The sequence below is a fragment of the Drosophila gunungcola genome, chromosome 3R (genome assembly GCF_025200985.1).
Source record: "Drosophila gunungcola strain Sukarami chromosome 3R, Dgunungcola_SK_2, whole genome shotgun sequence".
Taxonomy (NCBI): Eukaryota; Metazoa; Arthropoda; class Insecta; order Diptera; family Drosophilidae; genus Drosophila; species Drosophila gunungcola.
The window spans coordinates 3,955,266-3,979,148 of record NC_069139.1 but is presented as its reverse complement, the minus strand read 5'-3'; the positions used below and the strand labels follow the sequence as shown (position 1 = coordinate 3,979,148).

Here is a 23,883-nt window from a genome sequence, read left to right as displayed (position 1 = left end):
TTCCGATCTCCGCCGTTTTCAAGCTTGATCTGCGCACACATAAAAATTGCGATTACGAAAGTTTCAAATCCTTAGCTTTGGAACTGAGCTCGCAAGCGATTTAAAGACAGACGGACGCATGGACATGGCTTTATATATATATAGTGTTTAAGGTCGAAAATGTCTTCTTCACTGCGTTACAAACTTCTGATAAGTTTATAATAACAACATTATAGTAAAAATTTAGAATGTATTTAAAATCTTTAAAATTTTCAGTATAGAAATAATAATTACTTGTTTGTACTTGTAGCGTACACAAAAAACAAAGGATAAAATTGACAGCCTTCCCAAGTAAAATACGCACTAGAATTATTACATGTTTGTGGTATATATTTATACGAAATGTAGTAGAGCTAAGGCTTAGGGTTGCTAGTTATAAATACAGGCGTTCACTCAGTTGTTAACATACAAAAGTTTGTCATGGGGGTGTGGACATTCAACAGGGACCACTAACGATAAACAGTATCAATAAATAGTGCACACATATGTAGATGTATATACAAGCAAGATCAGCGTCAGATCTGGTAAAGCCAATTCGATCACACGAAGCTGCTGCTGGGCTCATCGAGATAGGCACACCGCGAGCCCGCCGCCTCCTCCAGAGACTTTCGTCCCAATTCCAATGGTATTTTGCTGGCAAACGTTGCCGCTTTGGCCGCTTCTTTGGTGGGGGATGCCACCAGCACCTGCTGTTTGCTGGGCGAGAACTTGTTGCAATAGTTGGCCGTCGTTGGCTGGGCCACAGCCACAGCTGGAGCCACAACTGGAGCCGCGCCCCAGTTGGACGGTTTGATGGGCAGCACCTTTGGCTTGGGCGGCAACGGGGGCGGCGCCTTGGCAAACTGATCCGTTTGGTCCTGCATCTCGGCGGCCGGCAGCAGCTCAGTCTCTAGCTCCTGGTGGTCCACCTTCATGGGCGACTGCGGTTGGCTGCGTGTGATGGACAGACGTGGCGCCGGCTGGGGAATTTCCGTGGGCGAGCAGGACGGCACCTTGCCCACGGGACTCAAGCTGGCGCGCACTTTGCGCAGCTTGGACACAGCTGCGCTGAGATTCTCCTTGTTCTTGAGAAAATCGGGCAGATCGAAGTTGATCTCGGTGCCACGCTGATCCTCCAGCCGTGCCAGCTGTGCCCGCTTCAGGCCCTCGAGTAGTTCATCTGGAAGGGGCAAAAGACAGGGCAAGTTAGTTTGGCATTGCAAGTGGCGCAGGAGGCACTGCAAGGCCACCCACCTTGGTGCTCGGCTACTCGCTCCGTCACCTGCAGCTTCACGCCCGCCTTCAGCTTGGCTATGATGGGTCTCTTGGGATCCGCCACCGCCACCGCCGCCGCCGTCTCCTCGGATTGCTGACTGCTGGTGGACTTCTTCTTGAGCTTGGGCAGCTTGCTGCCCGGAATGTTGCTGCCATGGCTCTGCTGGCGCCGCATGCGCTCGAACAGTGTGGAGGACGACTCGGAGGGCGCCTCGTTCGACTTCATGGAGCAGAGATCGCTGGGCCGGGGCTTCTCCTGCGCCGCATCCACCTTGCTGGCCAAAAGTTCGCTGAACACCTTGTTGGTCAGCTCATCCAGCTGGCCCTGCGGCAGCGGCTTCATTGGTTTGCTTTGCTTCGGCGGCACCGTGGTCATGGTCATGCTGCTGCTGCTGCTACCACTGCCACTGCCGCCGCCTACCTGAAAATCCGAATGGCCGAGCAGCAGGATGCGCAGCCGCTGGCCATCGGCCATTGTCACGGGCTGATTGAGGTCCAGTGGCGCCTGGGTGTCGCGCATGATCACCTGCACCTGGTCCATCTTGTAGTTGTACTTGCTGAGTATGGGCCGGATCACCTCGTGCAGCTGCTTCTTGGGCTTGCTCTTCACCGAGATCACCTTGGGGTCGGGCAGGTCCAGCTTGAAGGCCACCCGCCGCTCGATCAGCACCTCCTTGCCGGCCAGCATCTGCGACGGCTGCTGCACATCGATGGACTTGGTGGTGCCCTGGAACACGATGTCGTAGTAGGGATACACCAGGTTGCGCTTCTCCAGCAGTCGCTCCACCAGTTCGCCCACCGTTTCGCCCGCACGCGTCTGCACAATGGTCGTGGCTCCATCGGTGAGTATCACCCGGCACAGCGAGCACACGCTCTCCGCACTGGCTCCTTGTCCGCCACTGGTGTTGGTCCCTGTGCCCGCATCGAAGGAGGACAGCGACGACCTCGAGCTGTGCAGATCGCCCAGGGAATTCTGGCCGGAGACGAGCTTCAGCGAGGCGCTGGTGAGCAGGCCAGGCGGCGGCAGCGGTGGCGCCGGCATCAGCGTGTGCTGCATGTCGGCCATTATCTCGCCGCGATCGCGGGACTTGCTCCGCGTCTTGCGGTGCCACGGAAGCAGGCTCTTGCGCCGACGATCCTCCGCATTGCTAGCCGATTTTTTCAGCTATAAAAAAGGGGAGAACGACCGTTTAGTAAGTATTTCAGTTACCAGTTGGGTTTGATTTGAAGGGACGTAAACATCGTATTCGTAATTCTTAGAAATATTGTCATTTTTAGCCACAAAATATATGTATGGATAAAGCACTCACCTTGGAGGAGGCGGTCAAGTGAAAATTCGTCTTGAGCAGCTCGTCCAGATCCATGCCGCTGTAGGGCAGCGGCTGGTGCTTCTGCTCCGCCTCCACGCAGCTCTTGTACAGATCGGAGCGGATGAAGCGCTGGTAGCTGTCGAACTTCATCAGGTTGAAGATCTGCTTCTGAGCGGGGGCAAAGATGTCCGGGGCGGCAGTGGCCAGCTTCTCCGCCGTGAGGCTGCGTGCCTGCGAGTCCACGTTGACGGGATCGCTGCTGCTGTTGGCCAGATGCTTGCCGAAGATCTCGCGTGCCTGGAGCACCCGCTCCGCCTCCGATTCCAGCAGGCGGTAGCGTTCGCAGGCGGTCCAAAAGTAGATGTTCTCCGCCGAGAACTCCTTCTTGAGGAACTCGGAGAAGGTCTGCATGCCGGCGGCATCCTGCAGCATCCGTTCGAACGAACCACCCCAGCTGCTGGGACAGCCATGATCCTGGGCCGTCGCATCCTCTCCAGCCACGGACACTGTGATGGCGGATGGCGGGGCGGGCGTGGTCAGGATCTTGGGCACCTGCAGCAAGCTCAGCTGCTGCTGACTGCGCGTCGCCTTCAGATCCGAGTCCAGCATCAGCGTCTTGATGTACATGTCGTTGTCGGAGGCGTTCATCGAGGCAGTGCGTCTCACAGGCGAGGATTGGCCCTGCTGCTGCTGCTGGTACTGCTGCTGCTGTTTGGCCACCTTGTCGGAGCGGGGCGTGCGGAAGGAAGACTGTCCCCAGGCTCGGCGAAAAGGCGAGGCATTGGCGGGCAGAGCGCGGTTCTGGAAGAGTCAACAGAAGATGGGGGATTATAAGCAGGTGTCCCAATGCAAATATATTAAAAAAGGTAAGAATGAATAAAGAAGTCTAGTTTTCCATAGATTTACACTTTAAAGTAGACATTTCACTATATTTTCTTAAAATTATAATAGAAACCTATATAAAGAAAAATATATATCAAATTTTCATATCTAGCATTATTAAAATCAGACAACAAAAATCAAAATAACAGAGACTTTAGATATAAAAATGATACAAACTAAAACTAGTTCGACTTAAAGGCTTTAAGTTTGAAAATTTAAGTTTCGAAGATACACTTAAAAACTGGGCTTTAACAATGGCTAATTGTTGAAAACTTTGTAAAAACCTATGCATTGTATAGAATTCTTCAAATATTTTGCAATGCTGATTATTAAAACCATACCCGTTTCGTCCTAATCAAATTTTCAGTTAAGTTGCAAGTGCAAGTAGCCAAAAGAATAGAAACAAGACATCGATTCATGCTCCATTCACAACTACAAATTGCGGGCATCCAGAGGAGACCGTCATTATCATGGTCAGACGGGCACGATAACCTCAAGTCAACTTCAGCTCATAAATTTGTTTGGGTGACGCATGGTCCGGCGGTCCCCTCAAAAAAAAAAAAAATAAATAAAAAACTATGAATCCCAATTGTGTGCTAAGACATTCTGGAGTGTTTCCATGGGAGTTGCCACAAGAAGAGTTCCCCTATGCATGATGGCGATGGCGATGGCGATGGCATCCCATTCCCTTCTATTTACTGCACTTGGAGCTACGATAATCGCTGCTCAAACAGACGGAGAATCTCCACTCGCTTACTGGTCACATAGTGGTATTTGTGCATTTCCCACCGACTTTTCGTTTAACGACAGCTTTTGTGCGCCATCCCCTTAAGGCGGGAGATTAATGAATTCCCCCTTTAAACCCATCATTCTATTCAGATCTCTAGTTTCGCAGAAACCATAACTCACTCCCAGCGATCAGCTCAAAAACACAACAAAAATACATATGTTTTGTCCGCTTAGCGCGCTGATTGCTATAGATAAAAGAGAAATGTTCAACATTTCCGGTTGGTTTTAGCTTACTCTCTTCATACGAACTTCAAAGGGGAAAAGCTATTTTCATTCATTTTTGTTCATTAATAGAAACCAATTTGTATTGAGCATGGCCGGTTCGTTTATATAATTTATAAATTGGTTCGACACACGCTACCAATTGAGCGTATTGAGATGAAATGGCATTTATGTCATCAAATGTATAACTAAACTAATAGTTTAACGAATAAGGAGTACAATTTTATCAGACTAAGAAATAACTTGTAACGCCTTGTGAAATGCAAAAGGGCAGTACAGACACATAGTGAATACACAGCATGATAAAGGCCAAGAACTCAGTTTTTATCGTTCCATGAAAATATGTGGGTCAAAATACAGAAAACACTTAAAAACTACTCAAACTGCACTTGAGTTTGGCTTTGTTTTTTCGCTGGAGAGGGGCCTAAAATTTGTGAAATTCTTCAGGCGGTGCAAACTGGCTGACAAACACTCAACAAAATCAACGAGAGGCGAACATAAATCAACGCTGATTGCCAGACAATAGGAGAAGACTGCGGGGGAGGGAAGGCGGGGGTCCACAGTCGGTAAGTAGGAAGTGAGCAATTTGGCAAAGAAAATAATTAAAATAAATAAACGACGGCTAATTCACAGATTGTCGTCGACCTCCCCAAATGCTACAAATGCTACAAATGCGAAATCGAATGGAAACAAAGAGGCAAAGCCAGAGTGAACCGTGCAAGAATGAACAACAATTAAGTACAACCACCATGAAATCACACAGCAAAAAACAAAAAACAATACACCGAAAAAAAAACAGCAGCAATCTCGATTCCGTTCCGTTCACTGGACAGAGAAGGGAGTGCGGGCGAAGCATATTGCTCCGCTTCAGTGGACACTGACTTGGACATTTTCCGGTGCCGCCGTGGTGGGTAAGTTCACATTCACATTCACATTCACATCCACATTCCCATTTACATGGCCACCGCCCCTCTTACTGTCTCCTCATATTAAACTCATCATCGGAGACTGAGAAAAACCAGCCATAATTACAACTTGTCACTTAAAATAATTGTATACCAAAGCACAAAATAACCCATGGCAGTTAAATTTTTTCCATTAAAGGGCTTTTAACTTGGTATTCATCTAGCTCTTATCAAATGCTTAAGAATTCGCGTAATATTCTGTGCTTCTCAATATCTCATTGAATAAGTAAAGAGACAAAACGTTTGTTAAGTAATAACATACAGAAGTTGCTCTATACTTTTATAGACAATATCAATGTCAAACTAAATAAAGTATTGCTTTGTTTTTTAGCAATTTTTTTATTTCTATTAAGGGGGTTTAAAGTAAGTATTCATGTAATTGTAATCTACAGCTTAAGAATTCGCGAAGCCATATTTGCGGGTTTTGTGGATGTCATAAAAGGAATTTAAAAGAAGTGTGGGGATACGGCTTTTGGTTAATAATGAAAAAAACAAACGCTTTTTCTACACTTGAACAATGTATATCAAAATGTGGTTTTTTAAAATATTGCTGTATTATTTTGAAGATATCTCAGTGCAATGCAACAGGTTTTTTTTCGCTGCTTTCTATTGAATATTAAAAAGCCGCCAGCATTGGTGTTATTTTCTCCCCGTGTACTTATAGACTCGGCTTAGCTCTTCGCATGGCTTCATCTCCATCGCTCGCTCTCCAGCCCCAAACGAGTGCCAAGTCATTGAGCTGAGTTTGCATTTCGAGGCGGCGTAAAGCATGAAACGTACAAAGTCCCACGAGTGAATTATCCGCAATGGCTTTCGGCTCGGGTTACCACTCTTTTGGTGCTTGGCCATAATGTAATATAATTTCCCTATATGGACAAGCCGATCCCAAAGCCAAACGATCTGCAACCTGTCGCCTTCTGGGGTGGCACTTAATTAGCAGGGCTGCGGTAATTGGAGTCTGGCGTCTGGAGCCGATGGAACCGCAACGGTCTGCTGGACATGATGTTAAATTGAGATCCATCGAAGGGCTTCGGGTTTGGTTATTCTTTGGGGGGGGGGGGGGGGGGGGGGGGGTCGTCTACTTTGGCGGTATCATCCGTAATCCAATGCCCAGACACTTGAGAATATCACGTAGTCCCGTCTGGTATCGGTACTCGATTTGTACCCACCCGTGGGTACCCCATTCGATTCAAGCAAATATCACGCATATCTGTTTCTTGGGAAACACATTTCTGGCGATAAGCGGGGCGGGCAAATATGATATCAAATGTGTTGTATGACGAAGAGGGTTTTTGGGGGTCCCATTCACAGACTCAAATATTTGCCTTTGTCGAGATATTCCCCGAAGTGTGCCAGAAATTCGGAGAACATTTGATAAATCATACCAGCCCTTATATGTGTGTTTCAATGCATGTATTGCTGTACATATACAGCCGCGGTCAAATAAATGGCTCAGCCAGATGTTATTAATAAATGGCAAATGGTTTGGGGTCTACGACTTTAAGCAAACATGTGTGCATATTGCAAGGCATTAAAGGAAATGTGTAAGCAATATTGATATTTTTGTAATACTTATATAAGTCAAAGCTCTATTAAAAATACTAAACTTAAATACTATCTCAAGCTACATATATTATGCTATTTGTAAAATTATTGATACTTTTACCTATAATTATCAAAAGAACAGCAAGTTATTGTTTCCAAAATTGCTGAAGTAAGTAAAATGTAAAAATAAATGCAACTCTTGTGAGAACATATATATATTTGTGACCTCTGTTGTAAGCATGAGTGCGCTGCACACTCCTTCTAGGGGCAACAATGAAAACGAATCTTATCTGGCGAAAGGCCTCCGGACTCAAAATAAAGCGAAAAGTGGGCGAATTGGGGGTGGCTCATGCGACAAGAAAGAGGAGAAGATAGAGACTCAGTGAAAAAGCAAATGATAAACTAACCATAGGCGTTGTTTAACCCGTGGATCTGGCAGAACAAACCTTCGGATTCTCTGGATTGCTTATATTGGCCGCTTTTAAAGATTTTTTTTTGTTTTATAGTGGTATTCCAAGTATTCAAGCCCAGGTGTGCTTTTGTGTGAGTGCGTGGGCAATTCAATGGCAGAAAGCGAAAACGTGACGCTTTTGTCAACTGGCTTTGGTTTAACTTTCGCACTGGAATTCGCTACTTCGCACCGCACTTTTCACTTCACTCTTTGGACTTTATGTAATTGCTTTATTTCACTTGGAAGTACTTGTATCTTTGGGAAAATGGAAACCGCACCGAGAGCCGCGAACCCGTCGATTCAAACGCAAAAGTATCTGTGAAGTTGTCGAGGTTTAGCTAACAGCAATGTTCAGATTCGAGATTCTACTAACAGAGATGTTAAGCAATATGAGAGCGGAGTGAGAGCAAGAGGGGAGATTTTTTTAAACATCGATCGTTGGTGTAATTTTCTCTTTTGATAGCAATTTAACAATGTTATTAAAATACTGTTTAAAACGAGTTTTTATACAAAGTAAATTTGAGGATGTGAACAAAAAATCGCAACATCTTAACTAAAGATACAAGAGAATAAGATAGCAAGTGCGAGCGAGAGATCGATCTTGGGGCCAACAGCTGTTGTTATATTTCATTTAACAGCCACAAATTGGCGCTCTCTTCCAGCTGTTAACTCTCCCAATTTCGAAATTCGAACTCGACTGTGAGTTGCTTACTCATTTGCAATGGGAATAAGAATGTCTTTTGTTGTTGTTTTTTTTTTTTTTGTGGCTGCTTTGAACAATGCTCTTTGTTGTTATTATTGTTATTGCTTTTACCTATTTGCTGACACCGGCTGCTGGAAATTGCCTTTGTTGTTTGCTTTGCTGCTTATGAATGAACTGCGCACACAGATACAAGTTTGCACAGCTTGTGCGGGTGTGTTCGTTCTTTATGTCTCTCTCTCTCTCTATCATTTCCTCTCCCAAAGTGACGCATTTTTTATATGCCTTAATTAAATTTGTTTTTTTTTTTTGCCTTGTTGCCCAATTAATTAAGTTGTTGGCGCATTTTGGCCATTTTTTACTCAAAAAAATCTCGTTTGCCCATTTAAGTAGGCAATAGAGTTGGCCTAATGAGTACATATATATGTATGATTGCCAAAAACATGCCGCCGAGTAAATAAATTTCACTAAAAATAGCCAAAACACGCTGGCAAATATTTTAAGCGATCCCCCATCCAAAAATATAAACAAAGAGAGCCCCAGACAATTGGAATAATTAAAATGCCAAGCAAAGGCAACTGGAATGCGGGCGGCTACTGCTTTTGTTGTTGCGCATTTGGTTGATAAATTAAGCCATTTGCAGATATACAAAAGTAAAGATAGAAGAAGAAGAGTGGAAAATCGTAAGAAACGCGTGGAAAGACCCCCATCTGCGTCCAATTTCCAGATCATGTGAGCACTGGAAAACTATTATTTTTCCCATTTCGCCGCATGTGCGTTTTTTTGTCTATAATTCACAGTTATTTATGATTTGTTTAGCTAATGGCAGTGGGCAAAAAAAGAAAGGGAACGATAATTTTCCACATTTTACGCACTTTGGTCTGGTTTCCATCTACGGTTTGTGCGTGAATGAAACAATTGCCACAAATTCCATCTGTTGTTCCGTTCCCAAATCCACGAAATGCAACAACAACGGCCGTTTTGCGTTTGTGAATTACAGTGAATCTTCAGATACATTTTTAAAAAGTTATACATTTTCTATAGATACAAATGTAGTTACATAAACCAATGTGGGTTTCTGTTTTTTTTTATTTTTTTATAAAATGTAATTAATATTTTTATGTATAACGTAAAATAAACAAAATAAAAAAGTTATTAATTTTTTTTGTTGGGTTGAATTAACCTAGCCATTTAAAAAAAATAAGTTAATCTCAAGTATCTTTAAATAAATTTCTGTTCTTATGATTAAAATTTTCAGTTACAATGGTTCGCCTGTATCGTTTTTTGAACAATTGCGCACATTTAATTAAATATCCGGCATGCTGTTTGCTTTCATTGCTTCTTTTTCGTTAATTTTATGGAAGATAATGCGGGTCATATGCGTTCTGAATACTCCAAGCGGAAGATATATGTATTATTATACAGGAATCGTACGGAAATGTGCTTGGAATTTTTACATTTAACGACTTTTATACGGCCCAATGTGTGGGCAATTCAAAGAGAATATTTACTTAATTTCTTTATTGATCAATGGAAATGGTAAATATCAGCGTGGGCCATTTCCCCACTTGGCAGCCGACGAGTTAAAGTGATGACCAGACCACTGGCTCTTTAATGGGGCTCATTGAAAAGTGAAATGCGGCACGCGCCGCCCATGCAAATGTGATAATTAGAAAGTCATTATGGCTGGTTAGTTTGGTCCCGATTTGGAATTAGATGGCGACATCGTCACTGCGAGGTGACACATTGCATACATATGTGTAAATGTCTTATTTAACCAGAGAAATGTAAGTATCATACGCAAATCTACTGATGAATCACAAGGTACTTCCAAAACAAGCAAGTGGTTTTTGCGGAGGTTTTGTTTGAGAAATAAATTAAAAGATTTATATAACTTTAAAGTTATTATCTATTCACTATATGTCTTTATTATATGGTAAATTATTCTTCCCATTTTCAGCCTAATCCCTAATCCTGAGCAGAATCGAACGATGATCGATTTGTGGCATAACAAACAAATATATTTTATTGGCCAATAAAGTACAGATAAATGGCGTAATCCATTTTGGCGCACATCTAGGATGCATCGCAGGGTAAACACCATCAAACGCAAACAGTTCAAAGATCATTCGGGGAACACTCTGGGGCATTCGCTGGAAGCCAGGTGCCGCCATACGGACAACCATCAGCGGATTGGATTGTACGTATTGGATACTAACGAATTAATGGCAATTGATTGACGACGACTCGGGCGTAAATAAACAGCTTCCAGCGAAAAAATTATGAAGAGTTTGGCTTGGCGTAAACAAATTTCGGAACTGAACGGATCGGAACGGAACGGAAAGGCGAAATCACAATGGCGCCAGCTGGGGCAATACACTCAACAAATTTGCAATAGGATTATAAGAAATCAATTACCTAAAGGGCTAACAAAATAAAAACAAATGCTTTAAAATAATATCACAGAGTTAAAATTTTTGTGTTAAAAGAAAAAAGCTTTCCTGAATTTAAATTCATAAATTTTATATTATTATAAAAGTTTAGAAAAATGCATTAGTTTGGACATTTTAGAGTAAGTTTTTATTTCAAATGTTTTTAATGTTAAAGCTTAACTTATTTAAGTTCTAAACCAAAATACATATTAAAAATATATTCATTTTTTTTTTAGTTACGTCTTAAAATAGAGTATAATATATAAAATATTAGGGAACTACTTTTATTATGTATTTTAAGATGTAGTTTAGAAAATAAAGATTGGTTTAATCTTTGTCAAGTAATCTAGTCTTGTTTTTGGCCCTTTAGATGATATAATTTCCAATACATTTAAACACTGTTGTAATTTTCAAAGATTTTTCCTAGTATATTAAGCTCCGTAATTTTGCTGAGTGTATGCCCGGCCAATTAATTCCCCTGGGCTGTGAATGGAATCTAGAAGTGACTCACGCGCATGACGTTGGTGGTGTCGCGAAGTGGCGGCTGCTTGCTGAAGTCCATCTGCTGCACTGCATCCGGATCGCTGAGGGAGCGCCGCAGCGAGGTCACCGAAGCTCTTTTCGAGTGGAAGGAGCCGCGCAGGAAGCGGGCAAATTCGCAGGCGGCATTTCGGCCCGCTCGACAAACCGCCCGTGGCGGCGTGACCTTGAAGCTGGGCAGGAGTGGGGCATGCATCTCGAAGGAGGAGTCGGGCGAGAGATTGCGGCTATTGGAGCTGCCGCCCGATTGGGAGGTCAGATTGGAGCTGGCCGAGCTGATGCCGTCGTCGTGCTCCTCCTCCTCCTCCTCCTCCTCCTCGTTCTCATTCTCGTCCTCAGAGCTGGTGGGGATTTGCAGTGGCTGGCAGCCCAAATGCTCATCCTGCTGATCCCTGCTTGTCACACGGATGAGCACTGGAGAATCCGCTCTAATGGTGGACTCCTGCTCCGGTTCACTCAATTTCCGGCTGCCACTTCGCCGTTTGGTGGCCGAACTGAAAAACTGGAGTACGCGGGAGGCACTGCGGCAACTGCGTCGCTCCGCCTGGACACGTGAAATGGCCATGGGTGGTGGCATCAGGTCCTCCGCCTCCGCACATCTCCTGGGCTGCGGCGGCTGCTGCTGCTGCTGCTGCTGCGGCTCCTCCTCCTGTGGCACATTTATTTGCGGCGAGGCACTGCGTCTGCCACTGGCACTCTGATAGAACTGCCTGGCCTTGCGGCATATATACGGGGAGCTAGTCTTGGACTTGGCCTTCGGCGTGCTGGCCACCTGCCGCTCCTCGAAGTCGCGCACAAAGCGGGTCAACTGCTCACGATCCAGTTCCGTGAGACAGCGATGGCGCACATGCTTGGGCGTGGAGGATCCCGGATGGATCCGCTTGATCTCGAAGCTGCTGTCGAAGGTGCCGGAGTCATTTAGCTGGCTCAGCGACTGGACAAAGCGCTCCACCATGGTGGCAATGCTTTCTTGGTTCTTGGCAATGGGTATTCCGGAGCCACTGTTCATGACGCGCACTTGCCTAAATGGGTTTAATTTAATTTGGATTATTATTAGCAGCACTTTGATAGCTCCTCAACACTGAGCAATTAAAACGCAAAGTTCTTTGGGGGGGCGGGGGGAGCTTAAACTCCCTAATTGTTTTTGGCCACGTTCACGCTGTTCGACTGTTCGCGTACGACTGAATTTCCCCAAGCAAATGGCCCGCCAAAGGTAAACTTTTCACGCAAGTGGGGGAAAAGCTATGCAAATTCGAGAATGTTTCTCTCTGGGACGCCTGCGCCCCAGACTTTGACTTCTTCCAACTTTGAGTAAGCACTTTTTTATGGACTCTCCAACGCGTTTATGCTTTCTTCGAACGTGCGATTCGCATGTGGAATAACTAAAGTCTGACGGAAATTGTCGCTTAACGATGTCTCTGTCTGTGGAGCCCATGATGCGTCACCTAATGTGGCCCATAAGGAGATGCCAGCAATCGAAATGCGTTTATATATGAACAAATCGAAGAATCCAAACAAAAGATGTTTAAATTATGTTTATGTCTTAAACATATAGAACACAACTAATGGGGGGCACCCATAAAAAGAGCTCTTTACTCGCTTCCTCCTATCTGGCGTATGCCATATGGCGTATGGCATCTGGCATTACCCGCACTAAAGTCAACAACCAAAACCTTCTTATCAATATTTGGGTATCAAAAATAGCTTCGAAATTCCCGTGTAAACAGCACAAAGAAAAGTGTGACTGCGCAATATGAGCCAAGAACTTAATAGCTCTGACCCAAATGAAGAAAATATATGTATCAGCTTAAGACACACGAGAATCGTGACCACTCATGGCTGTCCCATCGTTTGAGGTTCTTGAGGGCAACTTGGATTTGAGGTCTAGAAGTCAGAACAGTCAGGAAGAATTGCATATTGGCAGCCAACACTCATGTCACAATAAATACGATTTTCTTAGAATTTTCCCTAAAAATATTGAATAAATGTGGTAAGTTGTAATACCTCATACTAACATTAAGTACAGAATTCTTTTGTATATGACAATATCACATTACGTCTTGATTTACCCTGAGTTAAGTTCTTGGTCAATTAATGTTTACTATAGAGTTCTTATCTCTTGATGGCTTTTATACTCTAAATGCTCGTTTACGTAATGAATTCTTCTGTGTATGATGTCAACATCCTTAACAAATAACTGAAATATTAATAATTTCAATTTTATTCTCATGAATAAGTTTAAATCTTGGTTGTGGAAAGAATAAATGTTGTTTTTTCTAGATAATTCAAAAAAAAAAAGTGACACATGTGACTAACTCAAATCGATTTGATTCAGTAAGCTTTAATGACGACAATAGATCAAAGTGATTTTTCCTATTGCGTCTCATTGTTTTCTACACGAAGTGTGACATCATTAAGAGAGAATTGATCGAATGGTTCGATACGAGAATACTTCCCCTAGTAAAGTGATTAAAATCGGTCGTCTTTTGGCGAAATTCGGGGAAATTCCACAGGAATCACGGCCCAGTGTGTAATAAATGTGATGAGCTGTCTGGGGCTATTCCGTTGAATAGGTCAGAATCGGTCAGAATCGGCCCCCATTCGACTATTTTTGGCATTTAAGTGGAAGCAACAAGGCAACAGCGATCTGTTTGATTTTTCACTCTTTCAAATTTAAGTGGAATCCTTTTTGGCGTGAATTACTGGGTTCGTTTACACCAAAAGCAAATAAATAAGATACTCGACGTGGTTAGTTTCAATGGGGAATTCGCAGGGAACAACGAGCGAGCGGCAGGCGATTAATTCTGAATAAGACTTTGCGTTTTTATTGCACACAACAGTTGGTATTTGGTATTTGCTGGATAATTAAATTTTTTTTTTTTTATAAAATTCTTAAAGTGTTCGGGGAAAAGTTTATAAAAACATTCACGCACACCCACCCTCGCTACTAATCAATTATCACAAAAAAATTGTCTTGCAGGAAATATAGCAAAATCATATTTTCTGGTATTTGAAGTCGCTAGCGTTTTGCGTGCGTTTCGTGGGCGGTTTTTTGGGGTTTACGCGGTTTTTAGCTATGACGTCGATTGGAGATTTTATTTTATTTTTTTGATTTTTTGCCATATCAAGGCAATGAAACGGAATGTTTTCAATGCGGCGATTGTGATTGTGTGCGATGGAATTTGCACAGTTTATGAACCGAAGAAAACATTTCCATGCTCTTTTTTTTTGTTGTTTCCTTTAATTTGTATATTATTTAGCACACATTCTATTTTTGGGGGCCAGAAACACCGAAAAACAGACCACAAAAGTTCAATTGACTAGGTGTTTTTATTTATGCAGGCAATATTTGATGCGAGTGCGAGATTTTTTGTTGCGGGCGTTGATGGATTTTTTAACGTACACTTTGTGTTTTGGCGACCAAGGTAATTAGTTCATTTAAATAATTTAATAGCTGTTTAAATGGGGTTTTGGCCCAGTTAAACAGATAAATAGTTTAAATCACAATTCGTAATTTAGATGTTTATTAGTGCTCATAGTCCTTTTTTAAAATTACTGCTTAAACTTGAGTTTTGATTTTCTAATAATTGATTTTTAAACGTACACTATGGAATTCTGGTGGCCAGTTTATTGGCCCAGTTAGCTAGGTAAATTTAAACTAATTAGGTAGGTTTGTAAAATTATTTTCTTTTTCAGGGTAAGGTAAGGCAAAAAAATACGTTGTGATCGAATGAACTGCGCTCGATGACTGACTCAGAGTTTGTGAGCCACGTTCGGCGTTTATGTCGCTGTTAACCTGGCTCAAATGGAAAGCAACAACACATTGCCCATGGCAATGAGCAGCTGAGACAGCAACAACGCAGCTGTTTGGGCAACGCAAAAGGGTGCGAGTGAGAGGAAAAGAGCGCGTGCGCGCGTTTTTGATCGCGGGGCGGTTTACATGCGGTTTCAGCCGCTTTCGCCGTTCTAGCTCTTTGTTGTTGCAGTTGTCGCAGTTGTTGCCGGTCGGTTAGTCACTAAAACCTGAACCTATGAACATAACGACCAAGCGTCGGGGTGGAAAATGAACAGCAGAGTCAGGTGTTTTCCTGCCACTTGCTCAATGCATTAATTCGAAACTGAAGCCAATTTAATAACGATTTTATACACAGCCATGCGCACAGCGACTTGACTTGATAAACCAATCTTTAGGATAGGTCATATATTTAATCATTAAAATAAATTGGAATATTATAAAGGTCTTAAACCCTGTAACAATCATGGCAAATAAAATGCGTCAGACCATGCTGAAAATACATATATTCTAAAACTTTTAATCGATACAAAAAAAGGTTGTTAGTAGGGCTCTAATGATTATAATTAAATGTTTACGACGTCATAAAATACGCAGAAAAGTGCCTCGATAAACAGATGAAGAAATATTCCCCTTCGACTGGAAATTTTACAATAATTTTGCAAATTATTTTTATTAATCTTCCTCAAACATTAAATCGTTTTATGTTATGTTTTTAAAAAATTTAAGCATTTAAAAAAAAAACATAAAAAGCATTTGCATTAGTTTTGGATAATTATGGCAATTTGAGTAAAATGAAAAGACACTTAAACGACGGAAAATTTATATTTTAAAAGGCAAGAAAAATTTGCATAAAATACCTACACGATTGCAATAATGTAAGCTTTAAGATTAAAATAAAAGCAAGACATTAAATTACAATTTCATAAGAATTTTTCCATTACTGTCGTTCAATAAGCCTTCTCAAAATAAGTATTTCACGATTGACTTGCAAATCGAAATTATTTATGATTTGCATTTATTTTTTACATAGAATTAATGCTTGGAACAAAACTGCTGTGACAAAAGTATTCCCTTTTAAATAAAATTAATTTAGATTCAGAGTAATATGAATTTTAAATGTCAACTTTGCAACACGTTCTTTAAAAACTTTTTAAAAAAATAAGCAAAGCTTTTTGAAAGTATTTCAAATACATTAGCCCCTTCTGATTTCCCCATGTGAATCCGACTTAAAACACTTTCGTAACGTATCATTCGATCGCTTAGGGCTCTTTTTGCTTGGGTTTTTTTAGACAACTGCTTTGGGTCATATCAATTGGCAGGTTACGTGCCTGGAGCGGCAAGGTGTATATTATTAGCAGCATTTCAGCAGTTCTGACGCACTTCGGACAGCCCCATTCAATGATCGCTCTTATTTTCACTGCTATCAAAACATGGCAACTCAAAAACAATTGTTCGACCGGCTAAATATAATAGCATTTTAAAAATAAACATTCTGTTTGTCATTTGTCGTTTGCCATTTGTGTTTGGCCTTTGGCATTTTGGGCTGAGTGCCAGTCGTCATACTGATAAGCCAAGCCAAGCAGCAACTTTTTAGACAATATAGAATTACACGTCTGACGTATCTGGTAGATACATTTGGCCAACTAGTTTGGAGGTATTTCCATTCCCACAGCGTCAGCTGGTAAATACGTTATGAGTTCTTTGGCCATGGTAATAGGAGTCGCATTCAGAGGCCGATTCGTGGCTAACCGTTGCACAAAACTTAAATTACCCAAAGAAAACGTACAAAAATCAACCTGCTAAGTCTGGAGTTTTGATCGCATTCATTTCCCATGACGAAGGAAGCTAAGCAACGTTCATTTGGCAGACAACCCCTGCTGCATTTTTATACCTTTCTATTTCCCATAGCACGAGGGTTGTTTTCTTTTGCACCTGTGACGGCATGTGCCACTCCACCTTTGGCAAAGGGAAAATCAAGCGGAGGTTACCGCCAAAATGCCGTCAGACCAGAGTCAACCTGTTGGAACACCCGGCCAACTAGGTCCCCGATTGCGTGTTTAAACAGGCTAAAAATAAGTCAACTCAGCAAAGTGATATGGGGTCGAAGGTGCACTTGACATGCTTACTCATTAGTCCCCAGCTGTTTATCTTTTTTTGAAATCTTTAAAACAGAGCAAACAAGCTTAGGAAATACTTGTTTAGTTTAGTTTTAGTAAGTTTACTAAAGTAAATTGCTAATAAACACCAGGAGTTTATCAGTTAAGGAATTTATTGAACGTGCCTGATATGTCAACGCTTATTAATAAATTGTATTAGGTTTTAAATATAGGGTATGGTTTATATTTGCTTTTAAGTTAGGTAATTAACATTACTTAGACCTGCAGAAAGTATATACATATACAAATGCAAGGAAGACGAATTCAATTAAAGATACTAACAAATAAATAATTTCATATTACTAAAAAACAAATATTAAATGAACAACTTAAAACATTTTTTAAATGCATATTCATTAATAATTATCAAGGAAAGAATAGGAAAAACCCACTTTGCCATCCGGTTTCAATATGTCAAGTTATGAGTCAAATAAGAAGATTTTTGGGTTACCCTTCCTTCATACTTAACATTAGATCAGGGTCACCCTCCACTATCTGCAACTGATCACAAGCCGTCAAACACATAAAAATGGGTAATACAATTAACACTTTGCCAGGTGTCGCAGATCGGTAAACAAAGAAAACACTGTGTGTTGATTACGACCATGAGAAAAGAAATAGAGCGTTCTATCAAAGGTGCAAGAACGTGCTGAAATAAGCAAACAAACTTAAGCCTCAAACAGAGATTACTTATTTCAAACACCAAAAAGTGAAGACCATGGTGCTTTAGTCATTTTTGTAGAGCGGGGGATAAGGAGCGTCGTTGTGATAAAGGGTGAATCGAATCGAACAGAAGTCAGCCAAGCATGCAACTAAGCAAATATTGTACTGGCAATGGACACAAAATGTGAGTAAATGAATCTAAGCTTCTCCCTAACTACATTTGACTTGTGCATAATTATATTAGGTTTCCCAATTATTTCACACAATTTTGTTTAAGGGGGAGTCATCGATCAAGTGGGAACCGATAAGTGTGAGATATATCCACATGTTTTGTCGACTTACCTCATTCTCCTCGGAGTACAGGCCACAAACGAGTTCTCGAAATGACATTTTTGCATTGAGATGCCTTTTGTTTGGCTGTGTAAAACAATTGAACCTGCAATACGCTTTCTTGTTTTATCGTAATGAGAATTTATTTATATTTATTTCAGTCACAAACCGCTGACAACGCGGGGCTCCTTGAACTCGCGCTTGAACTTTTTATGGAGCAACTTTTCGCGACGGTAATTTTGTTTATTTTTAATATGCACACTTATGAAACAAAACAAATAATCGAAAATAAAGCGTCGAAAGTGAAACCAGCACTGCCGCCAATGGGCGACCAAATCGCACAACAAATCGTATAGAAAATCGCGTGTTGTCAAATCGAAAATCAAACTAAATTACGAATACCGAATAGCGAATAACGAATAACGAATAACCGTCGGGAATTGGGGGGAGTGTAAAGGTCAGCCGTCGACGTCGACGCCATTAATTGCTTTAGATTGAATTAAGCCCGAGTTGGAGGAATCTGGCGGAGGCGTCGACGCAGCTGCTCGGGCGCAGCAATATTAGCTATGCCGATCCCGCTCCCGCTCCCGCTCGGTTTTCAGTCGTGACCTACGCCCATGACGTCATTGGATCGGAACACTTTATTTTTAGCCGGCGATTTCCGCCCCTTATCACCCGTGACGCGTTCAGTTCCCAAAACCCGATAGTAGCGATCCCCAAGCTACAGTGTACGGCCATAAATTGCAACAAAGTCTGCAAAATCGGAATTGGAAAAGCGGAACTGTGTGGCCACCTAGTGCCAAAGCCCCACTGTGACTACTAAACTCCGGGCGCAATGACAAAGGAATCACCAGAACCACAACCAGAGAGTTCGGGCCTCTTATCTGGGTGGCCAAAAAGAGTGGAGAGAGAGTGGAGTGTGGAGCGATAAGCTCCGAGAACGCAGGTAACTTGGAGCGGCGTCCAGGTAAACAGATTTTTGCCCGCGCACAGGAGCGGTGCAGCAATAATGAGGGCCCTAAACTTTGGGTGCTAGCATTTGGGAAAGGTAAGACAAAATCCTTATTTTTAAGTACTCTCGATTATATAAAGTATTACGTATCTAACAATCTTTAAATAAATTCTTGAATTTTGATGGTGACAAGACTGGTTGGTTTTTAAGATGCTTTTAAAATAGATCATGCAAATAAAGTTTTTATTTCATTAGGATTAATCCAATTTTAACCAGAGTTGTCTTTATGACTGAATTGTAACCTTCTCAACTAAATTAAATAATCATCATTAAAGGGTATAAAATCCATTTATTGAAAAAATACCCTTGGGATTATTGCTATTTTATAAATCACAAAAGTCTTCAGAAATGCTTAGATCGCATTAATAGTTACACATTTTTTTACACCTAAGACTTGTATTTAAGTAAATATGTTATAGTCGAATTTTGTAAGGTAATATACATATGTATTCTAAAACTTTCACTATCCTACAGTTTTCGTTATAAGTTTTTAGATTGAAAGAGATCTTTGGTGACGAAAGTTGTGTCCAAGTTATATTTTATGTTGTAAATCGAAAGACTAACTATATGAACTGCCTAAGAAAGTAATAGAAAATGGCACTCACCCCCAGATCCGGTTCGCTGTTCGTAGCTTCTAAAAGGCAATGTGAGGATGAAGAGGCCGACAGACTGTTTCGATGATCCTTGTGGGACTTATGTAGATTCTGCAGGCTGGCCCAGGTGTCCATGGGCTGGTCGATGCATGCACTGACCGAAGAAGACTGAACGCTGTCGATGGCCTCGAATCCCAGCGAGTGTCGCGAACCAGGTTGGCCAAACACCTGGGCACTCAGCTTGTGCGGCGTGGTGGGCGTCTCCAGAGCCAACGATCTGCGCATCTTGCGGGGCACACATGATGGATGGGCAAAGGTGTGCGTTTCATCCAGCGACGGAGCAGCCGAGTGCAACGATATGTCGTCCATAGAGGCCACTGCGCCGAATGTTCGCGGCGAGTCGTCCACAAAGAGATTCAAAACATCATCACAGGAGCGGGTGGAAGTGAGATTGGTGGCAGGACTCTTGATCAGATTGAAGCTGGCCAAAAGATTGGGTCGCCGCAGCGAAGAGCTCTCTGGCGGCGATTTAAGTAGAGCAGCATGATCGGGCATGGCCCGCACAGTCAGTCGGTTGTCCGGAATTCCCACGATGCCCAGTGGACGCGCCGGAGCCGGATAATTCGGTGGTCCTGCATGGGCAGCTCCTGGTCCTGCTCCTCCACCCAGAAAATCCACCACGAGAATGCGATCCGAAATATTCGTGCAATCGTTATTGAAGCCAATACCAGAATCGGAATTCGAGGTGGTGGTGGAGATCTCGCTGTGGTTCGATGGCTGCGGCGAGTGGGCAGCTGCTCCTCCAGCTCCTGCTCCTCCTGCATCGTAGTCCACCTGATGACTCCTGCTAGCAGGCGGCAGGATACGCATGGTGTACATGCTGCGCACCAGATTCACCACATACTCCGAATTGTTGGGGAACTCCAGGCACAAGTTCGAGATGGGATCCCTGGTGCACTGCAGCCGGAACTCGTGGGCCCGCTGTAAATGCTGGGCATGCTCAATCAGCTTGGTGTCGATCACGAACACATGGCAGCTGTGCGAGATGCTGATGTGGCCAGCGGCAGCACCGCTCGACGGCTCGTACTCCTCCTCGATCTGGGTGTTGTGCACGGCGCTGGTGACTAGGCCAAAGAAGCGATTCTCGCTCTCCGACGAGGAGCTCACGTAGTTCAACCTCGCGGACGAGTAGGTGGCCAGCACTCCGCCGCCGGAGCTCTGCAGGCTCAGGCTATCCGGCGTGATGCACATCAGCACAATGGTGGGCTGTCGCTTCTCCTGGCGCAGTTTGCGTATGCATGACCTCACGGTCTGCAATTTGGAGCTGTGGGAAATCTGCTTGGGCATCTCAATGGTGCCCAGATAGCCTACAATAACGCGGTACTCCAGGGCAGCGCTTCCAACGGCCCGCACCATGGCACTGACATTGGCCACATCGGCGGCTGCTTTGGACAGATTGCCGGCTGCCAGCGGGGCATCCTCCAGGACGGGTCGTAGTGTCAGGTGTTCGGCGGCGGGGGAGGCCTTGGAACTCTGTGGGGATTCTACTGCCTCCACTGGCAGGGGCAGCTTCTTTTGCGGCGAGTTACGCAGCCGGTGGAGCTTGGCCTTATGGTGCAGAAACCTGGGCTTATGCCTCAAACTGGCGGCCAGCAGTTGCCCTCTCAACGTGGCATGGGCATTCTCCTCATCCGAACTGTCCGAGTAGTAGTTCTCGGCGATCTGCATGCGTATGCTGCCAAAGGAGTTGCCTATCAGCTGGACCACGGTCTCGTGTGGCAACTTGGAGACATTCAGTCCGTTGACGGAGATGAGGAAGTCCCCGGAACGCAGGCCCGCCTGTTCGGCGGGTGAACTGCTGATGATGCAGGACAGCCGGCAGGGCTGCTGCCCCGAAATGGTGAAACCAAAGCCATTGTAACCGCGTCGCACCTCCACGGTGCGGATGCCATTGTAGTTGTAATTGGGTCGCTTCTTGCGACGTCGCTGGTGCTGTTGTTGCTGGGTATTGGATCCGGACGGAGTGGTGGAGGTGGTGGCAGGTCCAGCGACTACAGCTGTTGGTGGTGCCTCCTCCACTGTTCCAGCTGCTCCTCCTGCCCCCGGTGCCGTGGAGCCACTTGCTCCTGTTATGGGCAACGGCGGATGATGATGGTGCATGGCAATCAATCACTGGGTATGGGAAATTGAATAATAACTGGAAACCATAATCCCATCTTGGACATACGAACCTTTCTCATGGATGGAAGCTGCTGCAACCTGGATTTCTGGAAATGGAATGCGGTTTTTGTTGCTGCCCCTTTTCCAATGATTCGCCCCCTCTCGCTCGCACCTATGCCTATACTCGTCGTCTATGCCACTATGTAATCAATGGCACACACACACGCGCACAAATGGCCAGGCGTATTTTGTTGCACTTTTCTAGGCCTCTATTTATTTATTTGCTGACACTTTATTGCGGGCAAGCCCATTATCACACTGTTAATAACTTTGTTTGGGCTTTGTCAGGCTTAATTTTAGCCATTTGAAGGGTTTTATTCGGTAATTATAAAATGTCTACAATGCGCAAGCGTAACTATGAGTGCAAGTGCGGTGTGACCAGTGGTGGAACGCTAAGAAATAACAGAGTTCTGTGTCGAAAATCAGGATGGTCACACTATTTAGTTTTTTCGTGTTTTTTAAGCAAGTTCTAAAAAAAATAATAATAGAACTTCTATTTACCCACTATTATGATAGCTATATGTTTGTTGTAGTAACTAACCTGGATTAATAAATAATAAACATAAACTTAGCTGGAGTAGGTATTATTATTGTTTTATTTATTATCCAATTATTTTTCCTATTAATTGTGTAAAACTGTTTTTTATTAAGTAATTAACTAAGTTAATCTATTCCAACTCATAGCTACATACATATGTGGCTGAAAATGTGGTGCAGCCGGCCGATCCAGTGAAATTCAAAATTGCGTCTGCCATATTCAATCTTATTTATTTAGTTACAATCGTGAATTCTCATTTTACTTGTTATAAGAACTCAATGAATACACTTATTTTACGTCGACTCATTGGAGGACTCTTCCTGGGCCTCCATTTTGTCCTCCTCGTTCACGACTTCTGCAACTGCAGCAACTTCTCCCTCTTGATCTGGATTGCTATTGCTATTACTATTGCTGGAACTGCTGGCGTTGCTCTCGACCAGATCGTCCTGGTCGAATCCATTCGTGTGCTCCGGCGTGGGAGCCGTGTCATTGGAACTTGGGACTGCCGGGGCCACGCTCTGCAGCTTCTGGCGGGCCGCGTGGACCAGCTTCTCCAGCTCGACGCACTCCGTCTCGATCTCGTAGTTCTTTGACACCAGCAGCACCCAGTGGGCCTCCAGCGAACGCAATCGCTCGCCGGCCTGTGTCTGCGCCTGCTTGCGCTGCCAGTTGACGTCCTGGATGTCCTTCTTCAGCTGCTGCAGCTGGAGTTGCGCCTTCGCCTGCATTGCGGTGAATACTTCCAGGTAGGACTTCCACGCCTCCGTCCCGTAGTCGAGCATCAGTTCCAGGTTAAGGGATCGCACCCATTGATGCTCCAGCTGGGCCATGGAGTTCTCAATGGCCTCCTGCCAGGCGGACACCTCCGACAGCTTTCCGGATGGCGGTGGCGGCAGTTCGTAGCGCTTCATTGAGAGCGTCTCCATGGGCAGCCGGTTCTGGATGCGCTCGAACTCGTTGACCATCAATGGAGTCTCAAATGGCGAGGTGGCGGGAAGGGGCAGGTGATCCAGGTAGTTCTTGGTGGGGCGATACCGACGGCATTCCTCCTCCACCATGGCGAGGGCCTGGATTTATTAAAGCGTGTTTACTAATCATAAAACCACTTAAAACTAATTCCATGAACTTACCGATTCCCTGACGCCCACATCATCATATCCATGATCTATATACGGCAGAGCATCCACAATAACCTCTCCAGCCATTATTTATAAATATTTTTTAAGTTTAATACAATTTTTAACACAAGTAAACAAAAATAAATGCCATTCGCTAAACTACAGCACCGGCAGTGTTTATTTCTTAGCCAGTTTATAGCTAAAATGTTATTGAAAAGAAAAAGCTACATAAAAAATGTTTACTTTCCTCTATAACAAATAGAAAGTTCTTGCAAATTCTCTTGATTAATTTATATTACTTATTTCTGTTTTAAGCTTTTAAGTAAAC

The 23,883-nt window shown here is 43.5% G+C and overlaps 2 protein-coding genes across 8 annotated transcripts; both read right to left on the bottom strand.

Moving 5' to 3' along the window:
• Window positions 1-348: 348 nt before the first annotated feature.
• Window positions 349-22,286, bottom strand: LOC128252837 (regulator of G-protein signaling loco). Of its 7 annotated transcripts, XM_052980945.1 has the most exons (7): window positions 18,688-18,887; window positions 18,244-18,335; window positions 18,087-18,180; window positions 11,101-12,151; window positions 2,604-3,404; window positions 1,273-2,458; window positions 349-1,198 (listed from the first exon to the last, which is right to left on the bottom strand). In XM_052980945.1, the coding sequence occupies exons 1-7, from the start codon at window positions 18,810-18,812 to the stop codon at window positions 579-581; spliced, it is 3,969 nt and encodes a 1,322-aa protein (XP_052836905.1). In that variant the 5' UTR covers window positions 18,813-18,887; the 3' UTR covers window positions 349-578. The 7 variants fall into 7 exon arrangements, with proteins under 7 accessions (XP_052836905.1, XP_052836903.1, XP_052836906.1 ...); XM_052980943.1 differs by lacking the exons at window positions 11,101-12,151; window positions 18,087-18,180; window positions 18,244-18,335; window positions 18,688-18,887 and adding exons at window positions 19,692-21,851; window positions 21,911-22,280; XM_052980946.1 differs by lacking the exons at window positions 18,087-18,180; window positions 18,244-18,335; window positions 18,688-18,887 and adding an exon at window positions 14,734-14,893.
• Window positions 22,287-22,641: 355 nt separating this feature from the next.
• LOC128252256 (pre-mRNA-splicing factor SPF27) lies at window positions 22,642-23,752 on the bottom strand. The gene is made up of 2 exons (XM_052979847.1): window positions 23,568-23,752; window positions 22,642-23,504 (listed from the first exon to the last, which is right to left on the bottom strand). The coding sequence occupies exons 1-2, from the start codon at window positions 23,640-23,642 to the stop codon at window positions 22,731-22,733; spliced, it is 849 nt and encodes a 282-aa protein (XP_052835807.1). The 5' UTR covers window positions 23,643-23,752; the 3' UTR covers window positions 22,642-22,730.
• Window positions 23,753-23,883: the final 131 nt, after the last annotated feature.